The sequence below is a fragment of the Camellia sinensis genome, chromosome 14 (assembly GCF_055761805.1).
Source record: "Camellia sinensis isolate YWXY chromosome 14, ASM5576180v1, whole genome shotgun sequence".
Taxonomy (NCBI): Eukaryota; Viridiplantae; Streptophyta; class Magnoliopsida; order Ericales; family Theaceae; genus Camellia; species Camellia sinensis.
The window spans coordinates 43,420,547-43,441,829 of record NC_138974.1 but is presented as its reverse complement, the minus strand read 5'-3'; the positions used below and the strand labels follow the sequence as shown (position 1 = coordinate 43,441,829).

Below are 21,283 nucleotides of genomic sequence, written 5' to 3'. Positions count from 1 at the left end.
ATTATCGGTAATCAATCAGTCCTTAATCAGTAAACAGTATGAGGGTTGTTACACAATTGGTAATGCTACTTTAAACCTTAGGGAGAGGATTGTAATTTCTAAAATGTGAGGGGTGTCAATGTAATTTACCCAATGAAAGTAAAATTGGTATTTAAAAAAATTAAAAGGGCTGAGGGGAAAATCTGTAACGAAACTTTAAATCTCAAGAGGAAGATGTTATTTCCAAAAGGTTAGAAGAACTGTAATAAACATAAACTTTAGGAGAGTCAGTGTAATTTATCCTTATTTTTTTAATTAAATGTGATTATATTTATTTATATCTATACAATATATATAAAGCACGGATGCAAGGTTAACAATAGTTTCAGCCAAATATGAACAGTATTTTTAAAAGTTGAAAAGTCAATTTTAACCTTGTGCTTTATAACTTTTCTTCTTTGGATGCAAGGGTATTGATTGGAAACAAACCTCAAATTGCTTACAGCTGTTTATTACATCAAAGGATCCATAGTATACCCACTCTCTCTATAATTTGTCTCAGAAAACCCTCCCTTCTCTTCTCAACGATGATCTCCCTCCACTGACCACGATATTCGACCACCTTCTCCCTCCTCTCACCGATCTCCTCCCTCCTCTCTCCTCTCACCGATCTCCTCCGTCATTTCTCCTATGGCGACCGTCGATGACGTCTCCTCTGTGGTGCCAATTTGTTTTATTTTTTTTGTGGGTATTCATACTGTTCACCAGTGAATCAAACAGAAATTGAGCTCAAGGATGGAAGAATACGACACAAGCTTCTATTAAGGTAAAGACATAGATGAAGAATGTTAGGTATTTCGATTTTAGGTTCCTTTTGATCCAGTTAGGGTTTGTAAAGTGTTTTAATTTTCTTTGGTTCTGTTAATTTGTTAGGGATTTGTTCTTTTTATTATTGTTTGTATGATGTTTACTGTGTGTATATTTTGTGGCTTATTCATTTTGGGTAAAAGAGGGTTTCATTGATTTGTTTTTCATTGTTATGGATTTTTAAAGGCCTAAAATATTATGAAATGTTGATTTGATTGGGCTTTAGTGAAATCCCTAACTTACTGAAATAATATGTAGTAGATAAACTTTATGTTTTTTTTTTAATATGATATTATTCATATTTGATTGTGCTTTGTTGAAATTCCTAACCTATGTTGGGATTTGTTTTGGGCAACAAAATTTATCTTTAATTGTTATCCTGTTAAGTATTCTCCTTTCTTGGTTTTTTTTTTATTTTAAATAATTTTTTATCTATTCCACTCTTAGGTTAAATGATGTTGAGTTTTGGGTATGGAAACACTGTGCAACTTGTAGTCTTGGCCTATGGTTTTCTTTGCCTCATTAGGTGTCTTTTGTGAAATGGGTTTGCAAAAAGTTGCCATACTTTTTTAAAAAAAAATTATTACTAATTTTATTCCTTTGATTAAATTGAAAAATATATCATCTGTGTGAAAAGTTCAATAAACCTCAACAATTTCTTAAGATTACTTTTAAACGTCGAGTTGAATGGTTAAAGGCCCAATCTTTTCTCTTCATTGCTTTTTTTTTTGGTTTGGAAATGACTTTTGTTTGAGTTTCATTCATAAAAGAGAATTATACCACATTAGTATGAATCATGTTTTAATTTGATTGGGGTTCAATGCCTTGGGCCACTATGGCGGGTTAAATAGAAATGTGAGGAAAACTACACATAGCCATTGGAGTCTTCGCCAATGGTTTGCTTCATATTTAGTGGTTTCATATTTCTTTGTGATGGGAAAATTATCTTCAATGTCAATTGCTTATTGTGAAATTGGGTTCTTTAATGGGTTGAACACTAACTTTTTTAAAAAAAATTTGCTAATCTAAAACAATTGGTGTTCGGTTACGAAAATTAGGATCCTTAACTCAGTTGTGATTGTATATAAAAAAAAATTTCATTTCTTGAATCTAAAATTAGAGAACCCTTAAGGGAACTCCAAGTTCTTGAGGGGTCATACACAATGGTGTTTTGAGGTTTGTTATGTATTTTTGGTAGATTATATTTGTTTCTTGGTATTTCTTTCTTATTAGTTAATTTTTTTTTTCAATTTTTTTTTGCAATTTGGCTTACAGTTTGAGCTAAAAATTAACTTGGTTGAGCCTATTTTGTGCTGAGGTCTTTGGGATTCTGTGCTTAATATTAGGAGTTTTTTGTCTTGTTTATTTTGAGGTAGTGCACTATTTTCTTGTATTGTTATTTTGTTACTGATTGTTTAGGGGGGGAAATGGTATTAAATTGTTTCACTATGTTTGTTGTTCGTTTTTAATTGTTTTTTGATTTTTTTTTTTTGGTTTTTTTTGGCCTTTTTTTTGTCCTTCTCATTTTTCTGCTTTTTCCCTTTTGATGTGTTTTGTCTTATCTGCTTGTAGAATCTTATAGCACTATGTAACCACCTTGTTCTCTGCAGGTAAAGAAGATTTTAGTTGTTATGTTATTATATTTGGTAGTTTAGCATTATTAGTCCTATTTTGTTCTTAGTTAGTTAATTTTAAATCTTAAGTTGTTATGGGACAGTTTTTAAATTTTTCATTGTGTGTACATACATATATTGTTGGATTGTACCTTGGAGCCTACTTCTCATTTCCCCTAATTTTCTCCCCTTTTTCCAGCCAGATATACACTCCTCTTCTGTTCTTTGTTTTTTGTCCTGTACATTTTTTAAATCTAACTTACAAGTTAGTCTCATGGAAATTAATTTTGGTATTTTCTATAGAAGTTTGTTGGGCTCTCACTGTATAGAGTTAGGGTTTCTTAAATTCTTCTTATATGTTGTACAATAATTATGCGAAATTGATTTTTTGCTGAAGTTTATTGTTTGCTTTGACAAAAAAAATGTTCCATATATGATATATAAATATCTAAGAATCTTTTTTATGTACTTAGCCCCTTTGCAGACACATTAGAAGCTCACTCATAGAGATTTGATTACTTAGAAACTCATTCTAGATAACTTCACCAATTCAAAAATAATGCCTCTTAAACTACAAGTTTTTTGTTCAACAACAACCATTGATAATGTAGTCCTTCAATCTGCCTTGTTGTTTGTTCAGTTCAACTTCAACTATAATATTACTACCTTTTGCATGTTAGGTGTTCATATAACAGAGGAATACATTATTCTTCATTCGTAATTATTATTATGAACAGGTTTGATTTTTTTCCCCTTTTAAAAAAAAAAATAAAGATGCAAGGGTAACTATTATATAAATGATTTGAAAATCGATTCAACATCAACCACTGATCATATCATTAAACATTCATCAATCATAAATATTTTATTAAAGTAACAGTACAAAAGCCACAAAGGCAAAGCAAGCAAGCATGTTTTGCCAAAGAACACTACCAGCAGAAGCAATTATCACGGAACAATTGTCAAAAAATAGAAGTAAAATGATCAACATAGTACATAGGTGATCCACAGACCAGCTAGGAAATACAAAAGCCTATAAAAACATTCAGCACTTCTAAAACTCAACAGTTTGGAGCACCAATTCAACTTCAAAACTTTCCACGATATCATCTTATGAATATTGAAACGGAATATCTTCCTTACTTGCCTAAACTCAAAAAGCAATTCGAACTTTAGCAAGTTCAATAACATGATTTCAATCAGCCTCAATCTAATTCAAAACCAAATCATTCATGAGAACTATGAAATGAAAGAAAATAGAAAAATAACAATAATAATAATAATCATAATAAGTAAAAAAAAAATGGGACAATATTTGCCTGTGTTCCCTTTATACAAAGATCCAAATACTCTGGCTAAAAAATGTAGCAGCAACAAAAGATACACATTATCTCGTCAATCATTCACTTATATAAAGATTTACAACAGCACATTATCACCTTATGGACGATGCCTGCCTTTAACATAAAAGTCAAGTGGCCAATCCAAAAAAAAAAAAAAAAAAAAAGCATCAAAGCCAAGTGAAGAAAACTCTCCTTTTGAAACACTTCAAAGAAACCATACAAAGATTCATTAATAGTTAAATCTAATATGACTTCAAAATATCAATTAGAAATAAAGCAGAACAAAAACGTCAAGATAATGTAGTCCTTCAATCTGCCTTGTGGATTGAAGATATTGCCACAAGACTGTTGCAACTACCTTGAAGTCAAAAACATTATGAATTGTTAGCTACATTAAGGTGGGTTGTTCAATGTGTCAATGAGGACAGTCATTACATAAGCTAACAGCATGTGCTTGTTTTCTTAACATTGAGTTATGGTATGTGCTTGTTTTCTTAACATTGAGTTATGGTATGTACTTGTTTTCTTAACATTGGGCTCAAGCAATATGGTTGTCTGTTTGGTTGTGTTTTGATTTTTTGTTTCATATTTCATTTTTTTTTGGTGCAAAAACACAAGTAAAAATTGTTTTGGGAAAAAATTTCTGAAAACAACTCACTTTTAGGAAATATCAAAAAGTTGTTTTTGACATTTTAAAACTGTTTTTTTTTTTTTCATAAAAATGAAAATTATAGGTGTTTCAAATTTTTCATTATATTTGCTTTTGAAATCATGAAGAACGAAAACAAGACCACCTTCACACAAGTGATTTATGTTTAGGTATCACAATTCATCTTCCCATAAACATTTAGTAACAAATCCCTGCAATTGAAATTTGTTTAAACAAGTGGTACTTTTTGAAAGGATTGACAAAAATTACAACCAAAAAACAAGGCTCAGTTTAATAATGTCGTAAAAAATACTTATATGGCCTAGATTTTGAAGCCATCAAATTCATATATACCAAAAGTATTTCTAAAATTCAAATTTGTCATTTACAAGTATGTGAATGCATGTCATGCCACTATGGACCAGCACACTTGAGTTACCTGCAAGCTAAAAATGATAGAGAGAGAGCTAACATGGGAAAACCATACCTCATTCCTAGTTTTTGTGATATTTCTAGACTAAGCAACCAAGTACTAAATAATTTGGAAGAATGTTGTTTGCCTCAGCTTTGTGCACTTTCACTGATAGTAAAACACCAAGTCCCATGCCCTGGTCCTCAGTTGCTGCAAATTCCTGTCAATGTCTAGCTTGTGCTTTGCTACATATGGCCGCAAGAAAGTTTCGTAGACATAGTTATTTCCCTGCACGATTAACCAACACGAATTCCTTACATTAGAACATCGTAAGCATGTTTGGTTATCCCAATTCTTCGTGCGATTAATTTTCTATTCTTTTTTTTTTTTTTTTGTTAACAATTGTGAAGTCTCCTAGCAGTATATATAATACAATTGACAATGAGCTATGGTATCTGAATTGTTATATGTAGTTTGAGATTGCTATCAACTTCTAATCATATGATTTTGGGGTCAGATTGTGGTATAGTTGGAGCACAAAATGAGGGTTATGATGTTACGATGGGTGTATAATTTGAATGGTATGAATTCTACTTGAGTGGCAGTAGAATAAACCTCTTCAATGGGAATTCATGTGTGTTGTGATACTAAAAGGAATGATCCTGTGAGTTATGGGCCTGCTTAAATTCATTTTGAAAACAATTCTTCAAATGGTACCAACCTAAAGAAGGTGAATATTATTTCCGAATTGAAATTAACAAATCCGCGCATTATTATGCTAGGTAATCATAGCTATATCCGTGTTGTTTATCAACTCCTCAGGAAATTGTTGAGTATGAACTTGTTGATCCTATTGATATATTGACTCCTTTAGAGAAGACAAGATTTTAGGATGGAGTGGTAAGTCCTCTCAATCTTTTTTTCATGTTATTCACTGACTTTTAACTTTGTGCTTCTAGTTTGTAATTGTGCTCTCTGATTAATGTGAGGAAAATCCAATTTATTAGCTTTCCTCTTTAACTATGTGAAGCTTAAACCAGGTGAAGCATTGTATCTAGAGGCAAATGAAGTCCATGTAGGCTAACATGGTGAGTGTCTTGAATGCATGGTGTAGACACCCCATTTTTGACCGACCTTAAGACTAAGACGTCATCGATTGAGCGCTTGGTGATGTTGCATATTGTGTTCGTTCTGAAGTTTCAGAATCTTAGCTGCGAGCCTTGCCTCCGGACTTCCGGACTCTTGTGTGCTTTGCCTCGGTTTTCAAACCAGGCCCTATTTTCTCTGTTTTCTCTTCCCGAAGGGAGGGAGAGGTCTCGTAGATCATCTCTCAGTGGCCGTAGGCTATGTTTCGTGGTCGTAGGCCATTTTTCCCGTTTGGAGCTCGGTTTCCGATTTTTCGGAGCCGACGGCCGTGTGCCTCTGTTCGGGACCGCTTAACCACCTCCGTTTGCTCCTGTTTTTGGCACACACCTTATTTCCTCCCTTTTGAGGGACACTGTGGTCCGAGAGACCAACTTCATGGTCGGACACCACTTCCGGTGCCTAACAGCCCACTTTCGGGGCCCCGAACTGTGTGTTTTGGCTCCCGAACCTTCATTCTGCATTTTTGGGCTCCGACCCAAACTTGAGATAGTCATATTTTGAGGTCCTTTTCATATTTGATTAAGGATCTTTTGCTGTTTGAGATCTCCTCCTATCACTTGCTTCTTTAACGCTCTTTTAGACCTATTTTTGCACGGTATTTTAGGCTTACTTGTGAGCTGTTTCGGACTTGGTCATAAACTACAAAGTGTCTTATTTTGAGCCATTCTTCAACTTTGTTGAAGGGATCTCGGCCATTTGGGTCCAGCAGCTACCACTTGCCTTTATATCCCACTTTTTGGCCTTTTTGGGGGGAAATTTGAATTTCATTTCCCCCTCTTTTCCACCCTCTTGTGTCTATATAACAGCCCCCCCCCCCGGCTGTGTTTTGCAGATATAGATTTTTGTATAAGCCTCTCACATTAAATTTCTCTCTCTCTCTACTCTAAACCTCAAAACCCCTTAAGTTTTTAACCATTTTTACACACCATCACCTAGCACCACACCACCACTTCCATTTCCAGTAGCTTGGAGGTCTTCTCAGAGGCTAGGAGGCAGCAAATTTGGTCCAAGAAGTTGCTAAAGATTAGTCTACAAGGGTGAGTTACCATTTCCCTCTTTCTAGCTCATTTTTTGTAACATTTCTTAGCCTCTCTTTCTTGTATATCTGAGCTCCGGCCATAACTGAAAGTAGTGTTTTTTGAGCTCTATTTCATGTTTCATTAAGGGAATTTTGTCATTTGAGGTCCCCATCTTGCACCTCCTTCTTTATCTCTTCTTTAGGCCCTAATCTTGCATGTTATTTTTGGCCTATATGTAATCTGTTTTGGGGCGTGTTATAAACTGTAAGTGAGCTTATTTTGAGCCCTTCTTAAACATTGAAGAAGGGCTCATCACTGTTTAGATACCCCATGTGTTACTTGCTTTGAAATCCATGTTTTTGCCCCATTTTGCATGATTTTTTTAGCCTATTTTTCTTCTGTTTTTGGACCTTGGTCCAAACTGAAAGTGGCCATATTTTGACCCCCTTGTCATGTTTCATTAAGAGTCTTTTCGTGTTTGAGGCATGCTTTGTATACTTTGTGTTATAACCTCTTTTGGGCCCTACCTTGCATGGCATTTTGAGTATGTTTGTATGCTGTTTGGGGGGCTTCCATAAACTGTAAGTAGTCATATTTTTGGTCCCTCTTCAGTGTTGTAGAAGGGTCTTTTTCTGTTTGGGCTTTGCATCTACCACTTGCTTCATTGCCTCCCTTGCGGAGCCACTTTTGTATGCTAATTTAGCCCAACTTGTGTTCACTATTTGGCCATGCTTTAAACTGTAAAAATGCTTGTCTAGGGGCTGCCTTGCTTCTGTCTTTTCATCTCATGTTCAAATTATGTTTGTATTGTATAGTTATAAGCCATTTCATGCACCAAAATCCATGTTTCGGGGCTCGGTCCATGCATCGGGTTTCATTTCACCGGGTTTCGGGGCTGTTTTGCATCTCATTTTACCTCTGATTTTTGCATTACAGTGTTCCATATTCCATGTTTTTGCCATGTCTTGTTAGAGTGGCATTCTGTGTCGTAAGTTCGGTCCTCGGTTTGCGTGCGCGCGTGCACGTGTCTCGAGTTGTTTCTTTTTCATCTTATGGCCTCCTATGTGAGTGTGGATGAGGTCCACTCATGTTGGTGTAAGCCCATATTGCATTGTGTATGCCATTTCATCCATAACATTGTGTATGCTCGGTTGTGTATTACCTCGTGCAGCGTGTATGCCATTCCATAACATTGTGTATGTTAGGATTGTATCTTAGTTGCATTTCATGCATGTCATGCATATTGCATTGTGTTCGGGATGGGAGTTAGCCCGGGCATGGGAAACGAGGTACGTTTCGTACTCCGAGTGACGGAACGTGTCTCAATTCCCCAGTCACCGACATTCCGGATTATCCATGATGGAGTTAGGTTTTTGTTTTGTTTTCATGCGCATTCATTCCATATTGAGTTGTGCAATTCGACTCTTCGGCCATCATGCATCGATATGCGTGATTGGTGGCACGAGGATCGAGGCATGCATACATTTGTGAAAATACATTGCTATGCCCCTTTCCTGCTCTCTGTTGCAGCAAATCAAGAAACAACAACCTTCCGGAGCTTGGCGCGCTTTTCAAGAAAAATTACAAAACAGAGGCTAATTGGGGCATCCCAGTGGATTTCCGCACAAGGCAGCCCAGACATGCATCATTCATCAGAGTCAAGGCAGTCCCTGGCTTGCATGCCAGTTTATAGCTTTCTTAGTTAATTTGTAAATTAATTAGGAATTTGTTTATATTTGGACTGTATTATTTGGACTGTACTATTTATTCAGACCCTCTGCGCGAAGGCATAACTGTAATAAGTGTGCGTGTGCGTGTTGTATGTCTTCCAACCCCACGTCTTTCTCCCTTTTATTTACCCGCTTATGATGGTTAGATTAGGGCATGTTTCAATTAGCATACAGTATGATAGCATGTTTGCATTCATTCATCTGTTTTGCATGCACCGGGCTCGGCGCATCATACTAACTGCATTGTATTTTCAATTCCAAGTTGAATACATGTTAGCTGTAGCATTTCATATGCCATGTTTAGAATAGCCGAGCCTGCTATAGTTGCATTTTTGCATGTGTTGCATTAGACATTTCTGTATAATTAGGATCATGCATGGATTTCTAATTAGCTTTTGTTTTGGCTTGGAGTACTCGGTAAGTTTTATGCTTTAGCATCCTTGCATGCGTGTGAGTGACTGCCATGAATAGCATGCTTACCATGAGGCTATGTGCTTATATGATATAAACTGCCTGAATGCCTGTGGGTGAAGGTTGGGTTATTTGGATTGGAACAAATCATTGACTGCGAGTTTTAAGCCCACCAGATAGTGGCAAAACCATCTTTTCTTAAGCCCACCTGAGGGTGGCAAAATCTGCATTTTAAGCCTACTTGCGAGTAGCAAACCATCTTTCAAAAACAAACAGGAAATGTTTTGTTCCAATTCAGGCGACCCAGTCTATACTTGTATGCTGTGCGCATCACATAGTAAATCTAGGCTAATAACCGGAATAAGAACACACAATGCTTTCAAAATTTGATATCATGGTTAGTAGAGGCCGATCTTTGATCGGGCGAGCGGGGGTGCTCACGAAGTGACTTTCCCCAATCGTACCCAAGTTCCCGAGCCGAGGCAACTTTGGTGATGACGGACACGTGGCCTTAGGCAAACGAGTCAGGGTTTCCTAAATTTCTCCAAAATAAAATATTTAGGTGGCGACTCTGTATCTGGCAAAGCAGTCCATGTTTGGCACTTCTTTCAAAAATCTGTTTTCTCAAAACGATTTGCCGGATTTGGACTCTTTGGTTCAAACTTAGAACCGTGACAAATTTTAGAGTCCTGAACTGTAGTGACCCCAAATGAACGGAATGGGAGCTCACCCTCCCGGGGCGTTCGGGGACGTCTACACATGGCAACTTCAGACATTGTTGTGCATGCTGGCCTAACTCCAAAGAACCGGGATGTCCAAATTCTTTGTTCCATGCTCACATACAAACAGATGAGGATATTTTTCATTGAAAAATGTTCTGTTTGTTTGGTGGTTCTTGCTCCTATTTTTATTTTTTCCTTTTTTAATATTAAACCTAACTAATTCATGAGGCCTCTAGTTCATAAAACCATGTAATATCCAAGTGTGCTTTCCTTTATAATATAAGATGCCAAAAATTAGATGCCCTGCCAAATTGACTGTATGGGTAGGCAAAACATTTTTCTTGTTAAAGCATAAAGAAGGACAATCTACCTCCAAAATAGCTACTTTCATGCCTGTTTATATTCCCCACTTTCCATTCTTTTTGTCCACTAATGCCTTTTGGCATATTCCAATATTGTTGTCCATTTTTAAAAGAAAGGTATTTTATTTTGCATTTTACAATATCATTATTTTTGGATGAGTATGAATGCATTTACCAAACCGAAACAAATTAAACCTTGTGTCTCAATCAAGTTAGGGTGGCTACATAATTTTTTTTTGTGGTCATTTAGCTCTATCAAAGTTTGTATGTTCTGTTAAATTAAATAAATTTATATTTTCTTTGATTGTGGTGAGTATGCATCAGATGTCAGCTCAAGTCTTCCATGTTAAGTAGTTCTCTCTCAACTTATTTTCAATAAATGCTATTCCTACCATTTCATGAATATATTCATTTCTAATCTATCATTTTTAGTTTTACCACAAATCTATCCAAAGCATTCTCATCTCAGTTGCCCAAAACTTTCTTCTATAAAGCAGAATTGCTGGCCTTCTATTGAGTATGAATGCATTTAATAGAGTAAAATAGAGGGATGGTTTTGGAAATTTAGACTATATTAGTTGGTTATGAACATAGTCAATGCATATCCCCTTAAAAATTGTATATAATCAGTGGCTTATTAAATACAGCCACATCACCCGCATGTTTTTGTGTGCACATGTAGATGCAACTTCTTCTTAAACACACTTTTATACTATTCTCGAGAAGTTAACAGAGACTGGTTGTTGACTATGAATGTGCATTGCGACAATTGGGTCATTAATCATTACATTGGATTCCAACCTCAAGTATGCAGTTGTTCCCTACTGAAACAGCGAAATGCAGAAATTGCTCTCTTCATTTTTACATTTTCAAAACTGGACTTTGCAAATGTTGTGCCCTCTTTCTATTGGCTTCTTGTGCAGTGCTGATGTTGTGACTTTTTGGCAATTTACTAGTTTTAAGTTTCACTTCACCAGTGTAAAAGATATTGTTTAATTGTCTTGGTTGGGTTAGTCTGTTCTCTATTGTCATTGCATGATTTGATATTTTGTGCGTGTACCACAGATTTTTACAGACATACCATCATGCTTAAATCTGAGATGTGGTTATCTTGTTAGTAAATATATGCACATGCACTTCTGTTGATTTGATATGGACTTCACTGACATTTAGAACCTGGAGTAATTGGAATTGATTGATATTTACTTCCATTTTGGGGAATCCTTTTTATTTTTAATCCTCCAGAATTTATCATTTCATGGTAATTTGACGACCAATATATTTACATTGCGCCATTTAATTTATCATGATTTTTTTTTGATTGTTTAAAAGTCTTTGTGGTTGAGGTATTCACAGGTTTAGTCTTCTACGGTAGGAGATGAATATTTAAAGTGTATTATCATATGGAATTTCAGTAGGTTGGTTGTTGCAGTACAATTTTGTTGTTGATGGAAACTTGAGGGTCCAATTGTCTTCTAATTTTGATTGTGATATCATTAAGCGACTTTTTCTTATTTTTTAACTGATTGATCTTTGAAATATAAAGGACGATGTTAAGTATATATACATATATGTATTTATATAGACATTGTAACTTACATTGGCATCTAATGCAGGTGCGTTTGATTGGGTATTGCGTAGAGGGCTCTCTTTTTTTAGTCTGTGAATTTATCGAGAATGGCAATTTAAATGAACATTTACGTGGAGGTGAGATAAGATGTGCATGTCAAGACTTTATCTAGCAGTAGTGCTTTTAAACAATGCTGGTGGTTAAATTTATGTTTGCAGGTTTAGGTAGTTGATTGGTTTTGTTTCTTGGTTTTGCTTTCTTTTGCTAGCTTATTGCTGGGGCATTTTTGTATTATTTGCATCATCTTGATGTTGCCTTAATGAAGTAAGTTTATTTATCAAAAAAAAAATTTATGTTTGCAGGGAGGGACCCCCTGCCATGGTCTACAAGGGTGCAAATTGCCCTTGATTCAGCGAGAGGACTTGAATATATATATGAGCATACTGTTCTTGTCTATATCCATCGTGATATCAAATCAGCAAATATACTGATAGACAAAAACTATCGCGGCAAGGTTGTGTTGATGCCCTTTTCCTTACAGTCCTATAGTCATTGTTGACCATGTGATGGTCATCATAATTGTGGTAAATATGTCTTTTCCAGGTTGCAAATTTTGGCTTAACAAAGCTGACTGAAGTAGGGAGTACTTCGCTGCCCACACGTCTTGTGGGTACATTTGGATACATGCCATCGGAGTAAGATAAATTCTTTATTTACTTATATATAAAAGAAAATCAATGTCAGCAATTAATCATAGAATTGGGTGACGTCATTCCAACTCTCACCCAATCCATAGATTCATGTTCAACCTTTTCTTATAGAGCCTGAAATTTATCATTGGGTGGTACTATCTGACTTTAACCACATATTTGGAAATCATTGTCTAGAACCTCCCAATGAAACTTGACGAAGGAGCCATAAATAGCTTTTGGAATGTTTATGTCAAAAATGCTCTCATGAAAGCTTGGTTAAAAAACTTTTTGGCTAAAAATTACGGATGATAGGTGCATCAAAACCAATCATCTTATAATCCATGGAGCAGCAGATGCGACATTCCCTTGATGTGAATCTTTTAAAGGTCTGGGCACAAATATATGGCTCATACTTGTGTATTAATCTCGAGTCAGTAATAGTACTGTCTTCTATTCCAACTATATGGGGTCTGCTTTACAAATTCTTTTCACAATTCTGATATATCTAAGGCAACACTTTTCTTCAATCTAGACTCTAATTTTTTTCCCTTTCAGCTTTATCCAAAGCCATACCTCCTCACCTTCTTACCTCAACCTTTGTTATTTTGGCTCTTGTCTTGTCTTATAAGTTCATTCGGCTTGAATTAAATTATTGTCTCGTATCATGCCAAATTTTGGGTTATTATTATTTTTTTTGGGTTCTAACTCTTGGCATTTGATCGTGATGGTGAATTCATTTCAAATGTCACAAACTGGTTTCTTTTTATGTTATTTGATTTGAATTATCTTATTTTTACTTATCAAAATAATTGAACTTTATTTTGTAGATTGATTTAGCAATGTTTGGTGGTGAAATATCTAGATGTTATATTGTTGTTAAGGAAAATTCTCATGGCAAGGTGCAAGAATTTGACCTTAAGGTGGTATGAATGATTTACTCGTAAAAGGGCCAAAACATTAGATAGGCATAGGCTCAATACATGAGGTTTGCAATGTTTAACTATTTGTGGGGCTTCTAGAGTAAAGCCACATTTACCTCTAGCCTCTTGTAAATCATAGTCCAAATTTTCTCATTTTTTTAGCACTATAATACTATTTGGTTTGGCATTTAGCAAGTGACTCTGGTAATTTTTAGGTTAATCTTGAATACCTTGGACGGGTTGTTTTCTACACAAATGGCATTCTGTACCCTGATAGCGTGGTTGGAATTGATTCCCATACAACTATGATTGTTGGCTTAGGAGTTGCTGGCTGGGGAGTTGGAGGAATTGAATCTGAGGCTACAATGCTTGGCCAGGTATTTTGAGATAATAATGTATTTTTTTTATGATTTTTCATATGTTTGTGCCAGCTGTTAGTGTTTGCACTTATTTTCCATGTGCCATGAGCTTGTTCAGAAGCTTTGATTCCCTGTGGTGATGTGTTGTATTAGATCATTTATTTTTGGGGGGGCAAACTTCGCTTCAACACCCCATGGTTAATTCTACTTGTGGTTTACCCCTCTTGATATTTAGAAATAAGCATATAACCTTCCTATGATTTGGTGCACCATCAAAATTAATAGCTTCTGTGAAAACATGTGCTTGGAATGTGAATGGTTCTGTTAAAACACATTTCATGCCCAAAAAGATGGCAAAAATGCCCTTAGTTTGCTCAATGTTAAGGCTACTTCAGAGGTATTTTGATCCTTTCACTGAAGTGTATAGACGGTGCACTTTAATCTTCGAACCATAGAGAGTTATATGCTTATTTTAAACATCTGAGCGTAGACAACACATGGAGTAAACCATATGGGGTAAAGTAAATTTTGCCCTTTTTTCATTAACTTTTTTTAGTACTCTTTTAGGACTAAATGAAGGGCTTGGGTGTTTGTTTGAGCAGGGAGGAAATGACTTTGAGATATATGACTCAGAGAGAACAGTGGGTTACACAGGTCAGCTTTATATTTCAGCTTCTTATTGCATTATTAAATACCATGGATTTTTCTATTTCCATGGCATCTAGAGAACCAAATGCATCATTAGTATAGTGTCATTGCAAAGAAAGCTCCAATCAGACTTGGATGATTGCAAAACAGAATGGATCCATTTTCGAAAATAAATATAATTGGTGATATTCTCATACAATGCTGTAAATGATTTTTTACATAAAACAGAGTACTTGTTTTAAATGCTATGGAAAACAAAATGGAAAAAATGTTGCAACTTCAAAAGAAACAATTTCATTTGGATAATAATCCTCGTTTTAAATGATGCAATTGGGAGTTTCTAAACCCACCACACTCCCGCCAAGTTCATCTCTACACCTATATCCACAAATTTTTCTTTGTAACATACAAGATATAGAATGCATATAGTGAGTGTAGAGAGAAAATAAGCGAGTGTATTTAGAAGCTCCGATGAATTCTTTTCATAAATGCAGCCTCTGCTTCTTCAAAACCTACTGTTGTTGGTGATGGTAATGTATGTACCCTGCTTCTTCAAAACCTGCAATGTATGTACCCCTCCTCCTAAAAAAAAAATGGACTAAATTCTTGAGTTTTTATTTATTTATTTATGGGTACTTAGAATTATGGTTCAACATGTAATAACCCTCATCACTGCTTACCGATAAACATTGATTACTGTTGAACTGAACTGATTATGACTGATAATTGAACTGATTAAAGTACTGAACTGACTGACTGAAAACTGGAACTGAATCGACTGAGTATGTGTGTTAATCTGTATTCTATCTGTTAGATTGTTTACTTGATCTGTTCACGTTTTATGTTTAAACTGCTAATTGAAGGCCTTATCGGCGGCCGAACCGGGAATTGATTGATGTTTTATGATCCTCATAATTAATGTGATCTTATGGTGTATTTATCTGAAAACTGATTAGGTATGATTAAATTAGATTAAAGATCATTGAATTGCAAATGTTAGGCTTATTTACACTTTTGCCACATGAGTGGCCCACTACCTAGTCACTATTAGAGCCTTGCACACTTGGATCAAAACATTTTCCTCAGCCTTCTTCCTTGCCTTGCCGACCTTAGTGAGAGAGAGAGAGACTTGAGAGGTAGATTTCATCTCACTTTGCTTGGTTTTGCTTGGAAATTTAAGAGGATTGAAGCATAGATTGCATATTTGAGCTCCTAGTCTCCTAATTCAAGACTTAGGTAAGGATTTTATCTTCCCATTCTTGTGTTTGAGCTAATTCTTGCATGGTTCATGATTAATTGTAGAGCTAAGTCATGTTTTAGTTCATACATGGTGAATTGAAGCTCATTTCATGCATGCATGTTTGAATTGTTGAGTTGTGAGTTGATTTCATGGTAAAATGGTACATGCATGTCCATAACCTTGTAATGGTCCATGTTTTCAACTTGTTTTTTGGATCAACCGGCTCCTTTAAAGCATCAAATTGAACTTTGAAGTTGTTTAAAATTCATGCATGTTTGTATGTTCATATTGTTCTTGATATTGATTTGACATTGAGTTTGAATTAAACACCCTTGAGCTTTGATTTCTCAAATTGAGCTTTGAACCATGTTATTCTATGTGTTTATAAAGGTTTTCCAGAAAAATGGGCCCAAGAGGATTGGTTTTGATGCATTTGAACCTGGTTTTGGCTTGGAGGTGCAATCTGGAATTCCCAGATTTTGCACTTCCGCTCGAGCGGGGGAATTGGCGCTCGAGCGTGGAATCCGAGCATCCAGTATTTTCTCTGCACTATTTTACAGTCCGCTCGAGCGGAGGATTGGGCGCTCTAGCGGAGTCGTGTGCCTCAAGCTCGAGCGGGCGTCGAGCGAAGATTTCACCCATCCAGTACTTTTACAGTACGCTCGAGCGTGTACCTTTGTTGCATGTCCGCTCGAGCGGGTAAACCTGCGCTCGAGCGGGACTCTGTTTTCTGAAACTTCTGAAACTGTTTTCTGATCACATCTTTGGATCCTCATCTCATCCTAGGCATTCTTAGGCCTAGTTTAAGACATCTTACTGAGGAAATAGATGTAGAACACACCGAGGCAAATTAGGGATTAAGTTATTATCTTTCCCAGCTGTGTAGCTTAGTGTGTTCAATCTGTTAACTGTGTAGGGTTGGCGACTGGGGAGACACGCTCTAGCATACTGTAGCCCAGAACTCTGTGAGTAACGATTGTGTAAAGATATGTTCACAAATGATTATCTTCTGAACAACTGAACTGTACTGTTTTCTGAACTGATTACTGTTAACTGAATGAATGTATGTCCTATATTCTGAACTGTATTGTGGCATCCTTGGCACCTACTGCTTACTCTTACTGTGACAGAAATCTCTGTCGGTTCCCTTGTTGGAACCACTACTGTTTACTGACTGATGGCCATCATTACTGTTCGGTCTTTTAAGACCTACTGCTTACTGTACTGTTATGCTAATGGGTGTACCACATATGACTGTACTGACTGAACAACTGAAATACTGTTTAATTGAACTGTTTTCATACTGTAAGGACATTCATTCTTAACCTCTTTACGCATTATGTTATTCACTAGGCTTTAGCTCACTGCTCATATATATATGTAAGTGTTCAGGCACCAGACCGCGGCTAGGAGCGTCAGGGTTACTCCAGTTTTGTCAAGCCAGCCTATGTGCCTCACTGCGAGGTTCCGAGCCTATCCTGTTAAGGCTTAGGGGTGTTTTACAACTCCCCCTTCTGTACTGTCTTACTATTTTGTATCGACCGAATGTTTATTGTACTGTTATGCAGGGATTGAGTCCCTAGTCTGAATGATTGTAAATAGTGTGTATACTGTTCTGTACTGTTTATGTATAAATGTATGAGAAGTCTTTTTGCATACAGACCGTCACAGCTCATTGGGCATTGTTTATTTACTGTTTTGGCTTCCGCCAGGCCCTGTACTCTGTATTACTGTATTACTGTTCTGCAGGCCTTCGGTAATCTCGGATTACTAGCCGGTTACGGTGCTAAACCCATAGGGCCGGGTTTGGGTCGTGACACAACATTAATAATAATATACATTAACAAAAAGATCGTACACAAGCTGTATTGAGATTTATCATTTTTAAATACTATGCTCATTAGTGATCTCTTAATTACAATGTCATTGACACTGAGCTGCTATGGCATCTAATTGTTAACAAGGAAGTTACTTCCAAAAGGATTAAGATTAAGTAGAAATGATTAATGTTCCTATTTTAGTTTGCTGAATTAACTTTTTAGTTTATTCATATGCATCAGCGGTTTCTGGATTAATTTGTGTTTTTATTTTTCAGGCCAGAAATTTTTTGGAGAGATGCAAAATATGGTCCAAGAATTAAAGAACTTAGTTTTTTAAGTTTTTTCATTTTTTAATATATGTAAGCATAGTTAATTTTTTTTATTTAATTCCTTTGTATATATACTTTTGAATATTTAATTTTCATTTATGAAATATATTACGTTATTCTATTCAATATGTGGTTATGATTCAAAATATAGTATATAGTGTGTATTACATTCTTCAAATGTGTATACAAAAATAATATTGATTATTTTTCAAATATGTCGAACCCTTTTTTTATTACAAATTTTATTAGTTATTAATCACACTTAAAAGATGTGATCTAAATCTTATTAATCACACTTAAAAGGTGTGATCTAAATGTTATTAATCACACTTAAAAAGTGTGATTAAAAATGACCCTTTTTAATCATACTTCCAAAGATCACACTTAAAAGGTGTGATCTAAATGTTATTAATCACACTTAAAAAGTGTGATTAAAAATGATCTTTTTTAATCACACTTCCAAAGATCACACTTAAAATGTGTGATCTAAATGTTTTTAATCACACTTAAAAGGTGTGATCTAAATGTTATTAAGCACACTTAAAAAGTGTGATTAAAAATGACTCCTTTTAATCACACTCCCAAAGATCACACTTTAATAAAACTTAAAAGGTGTGATTAAATAATATACATCACACAAAAAAAGTGTGATCTTTATCTGTTTTTGTTGTAGTGTGATGAGTTTTTGAATAAAAGATGTTTCAAGGGTCTTGTATTGAAGTTTTCTAAAGCTATTTTTGTGTGTTTGATCAAATCATGCAAGACCCCAAGGTTTGAAGGTGGTTTGGAAGCCATTTTTGTTAAGCTTATTGCCCAGAAATTTATAGTTGACTTGAGCGAAGAAGTGGTGGCTCGAGCCAACATTTCGAGCTCTCAGAATTTTGAACTCTGCAGAAGCTGGCTCGAGCGAAGAAGTCCTGGCTCGAGCGAGCTCTGTTTTTGCCTTCTGCTGGCTCTAGCCACCAATTTATTTTCAGTATGTTTTCAAAAGATGTATTATGTACATATCTTCACTCCCATCTCTTTATCGGCATTCTTAGGCATGATTTATGAGCCTTTAAAGATTAATAAGCTAAGAAATAGCATAAGTAAGTGAATTAGAAAATATGTGTTGAATCCGAGTATATGGGCAATATGAACAAGTTATGTAGCATGGAATGAATGGGCAATTAAAGTGAGAAAGCTAGCTGTGTTGGCCACTTGAATAAGTAATGATAAGATATGCTTGTGCTATGTATTTTGTGGTTGTAGGTCAAGACTCGAGGGTTGATTGACCATTGCAGGAAACTACTGTGAGTAACGTTATTGTAAAGATACGTTCATATGAATTACGTTCCAAATGAAATATGATAAGTTCTGATTTCTGAAATGATATTTGTTTTCGTGAACGAATATTCCATGTTTGAAATCTATTATGGCATCCATAAATAGTCCCAAGTCATGGGAGATGGCATGAAAATGTGGGTTCATGACATACAAGTAATTACGAGATCTCGTTAGCCACTTCATTGTGGTGATATGTGTTTAATCGATATTCGGAACCGATTACTCTAGTCGGAAGACGTTCTGTGATGTGTTCTATGGGATGTACCATTATTATGTTCTGATATGAGAATGATTATGCTCTGGTCTGTTTTCTGCTAATGATATATTCGGATTTCGTTCACTAACTCCTTTACCTTAATGTTATTCACTAGGCTTTAGCTCACTGTGTGTGTATATATATATATATATATGTAGGTGGGCATTCTCGAGTTCGAGCCTGAAGGCTTTTGTTCAGATCTGTGTTCTGTTGTCAGCCAACCATTGTGCCTCACGTAGAGGTTCCCGAAGAGTCCTGTGTTTAAGTTCCGTTGTTTCTGCACATATAAGACTTGGTAGTTTTGTTGGCTGTACTTAAGATACTTTAATGTGTGTGGGTATAATGTATGAATGACTATTGCATACTTATATAAAGTTTTAAATATTCTATTTATATAAGTCAGCACAGCTCATTGGACAACTATATTTATGTATTTGTTTCCGCTAGCCCCTTAATCTTGTTAATCTGTTCAGAGGCCTTCGGTTGTCCAAGGATTACTGGCCAGTTACGATGCTAAACCTATAGGGGCGGGTTTGGGTCGCGACATCTCTGTACGTCCTTGTAATACTGTTTCCTATCAATTAGGAGCCCTTTCAACCATTTGTAACGTAACCTGTATCTGGAGCACATCATTTGCATGACAACTGCCTCTAGAGAGTCATCATCCAGTGCCTTCTCACTAGAGTCTTCTTTTTGGTCTACAAAGCTCTCTTCATTTGCTTGTGAACTTCTAGTATCCTTTTTTAAAGTAGTCTAGTTGGCAACATGCATATGCATATTAACCTCCTCTAATTCTTTCAATGATAGGTTTTGGAAATCTAACATGCCCACATTGGCTGTAGCTTCCCCAATCTCTAGGAATGGGTTAGTGTCAATCTCCATAGTTTTTTCTGCTTTGGTTGGGAACTTTAAACTCCCCTTTTGAATCTGTTCTTGGATCCTATCCTGAAAAATAATACAATTTTTAGTTGAATGAGACCAAGAATTGTGTCATTTACAGTACATTTTCCCTTTAAGTTCTTCTGGGAAAGGGATTTTAACTCTATTTGGTAACTTTATGAAATTTGCTGCAAGCAAATGATCAAAAATGTCATCCGCTTTTGTTAAATTAAAAAAGTACTTCTTATGAAGGCCTTTCTTTTTAAACTGCTGGTCTATTGTAGTGTCTTTATGAATTAACGCTTCACAGGTCATATGCTCTTTCCCTACAATATCTGTCGTATCAATTTCATAATTAGGGTCCCTATAATAAGTCTTGTATGATGCATTACTTCGATCTTGTTCTTCCTCAAGTAAAGATTCATATCTTGACACCTTATAGGTTAATTCCACTAAGTCTCGAAACTCAGTTGAGTCAAACTCTTTCGAAGCCTAAACTCTAAACCATTTTGAGTCAATCTCACAAATTCAGGCTCTGGTAGAATGACCCTACACTTTTTTCGTGCTATTTTGAATCTGGCAATAAATTGAACAGCCTTCTCATCAGGCCTTTGGTTCAACCTTGCCAAATCTGCCATAGAAACTTCTGGCTCTGCTTGAAAGAATTGGGTATGAAATGCCTCCTCCATTTGTTGTGAAGTTTGGATAGAGCTAGGTATAAGGTTACTATACCATACAAAGGCTGCCCCAGTTAAAGAATTTGGAAAGAGCCTCAATTTCATATAATCATTATTGGTAAATTCACCACATTGGCTTGCAAACCTAGTAATGTGTTCTACTGTTGACTAGTTTTTATTTCCATAAAAGAAAGCAAAGTCTGGTATTCTAAACTCCCTTGGGTATTCATGCACCTTATCCACCCATTTTGAGTATGGCTTTCTATATACAGGAGTCTGAACCCCCCAAGTCATAGATCCACACATCTCTCTGA

At 35.8% G+C, this 21,283-nt stretch overlaps 1 protein-coding gene across 3 annotated transcripts; it reads left to right on the top strand.

Moving 5' to 3' along the window:
• Positions 1-444: 444 nt before the first annotated feature.
• Positions 445-14,945, top strand: LOC114262144 (chitin elicitor receptor kinase 1-like). Of its 3 annotated transcripts, XM_082905837.1 has the most exons (9): positions 447-805; positions 5,381-5,593; positions 5,686-5,763; positions 5,894-5,951; positions 11,870-11,960; positions 12,186-12,337; positions 12,427-12,518; positions 13,651-13,812; positions 14,397-14,945. In XM_082905837.1, the coding sequence occupies exons 4-8, from the start codon at positions 5,949-5,951 to the stop codon at positions 13,742-13,744; spliced, it is 432 nt and encodes a 143-aa protein (XP_082761963.1). In that variant the 5' UTR covers positions 447-805; positions 5,381-5,593; positions 5,686-5,763; positions 5,894-5,948; the 3' UTR covers positions 13,745-13,812; positions 14,397-14,945. The 3 variants fall into 3 exon arrangements, 2 of the variants coding, with proteins under 2 accessions (XP_082761963.1, XP_082761964.1); XM_082905838.1 differs by lacking the exons at positions 447-805; positions 5,381-5,593 and having other exon boundaries at positions 5,610-5,763; XR_014350643.1 differs by lacking the exons at positions 5,381-5,593; positions 5,686-5,763; positions 5,894-5,951 and having other exon boundaries at positions 445-805; positions 14,397-14,944.
• The last annotated feature ends 6,338 nt before the right edge of the window (positions 14,946-21,283 follow it).

What these genes read in the sequence shown, in the direction of transcription:
- LOC114262144 (XM_082905837.1), top strand. An exon ending in AAATGAACATTTACGTGGAG is followed by an intron (nt 11,961 to 12,185) that starts GTGAGATAAGAT and finishes TTATGTTTGCAG; the next exon opens with GGAGGGACCCCCTGCCATGG. An exon ending in ACAAAAACTATCGCGGCAAG is followed by an intron (nt 12,338 to 12,426) that starts GTTGTGTTGATG and finishes TGTCTTTTCCAG; the next exon opens with GTTGCAAATTTTGGCTTAAC.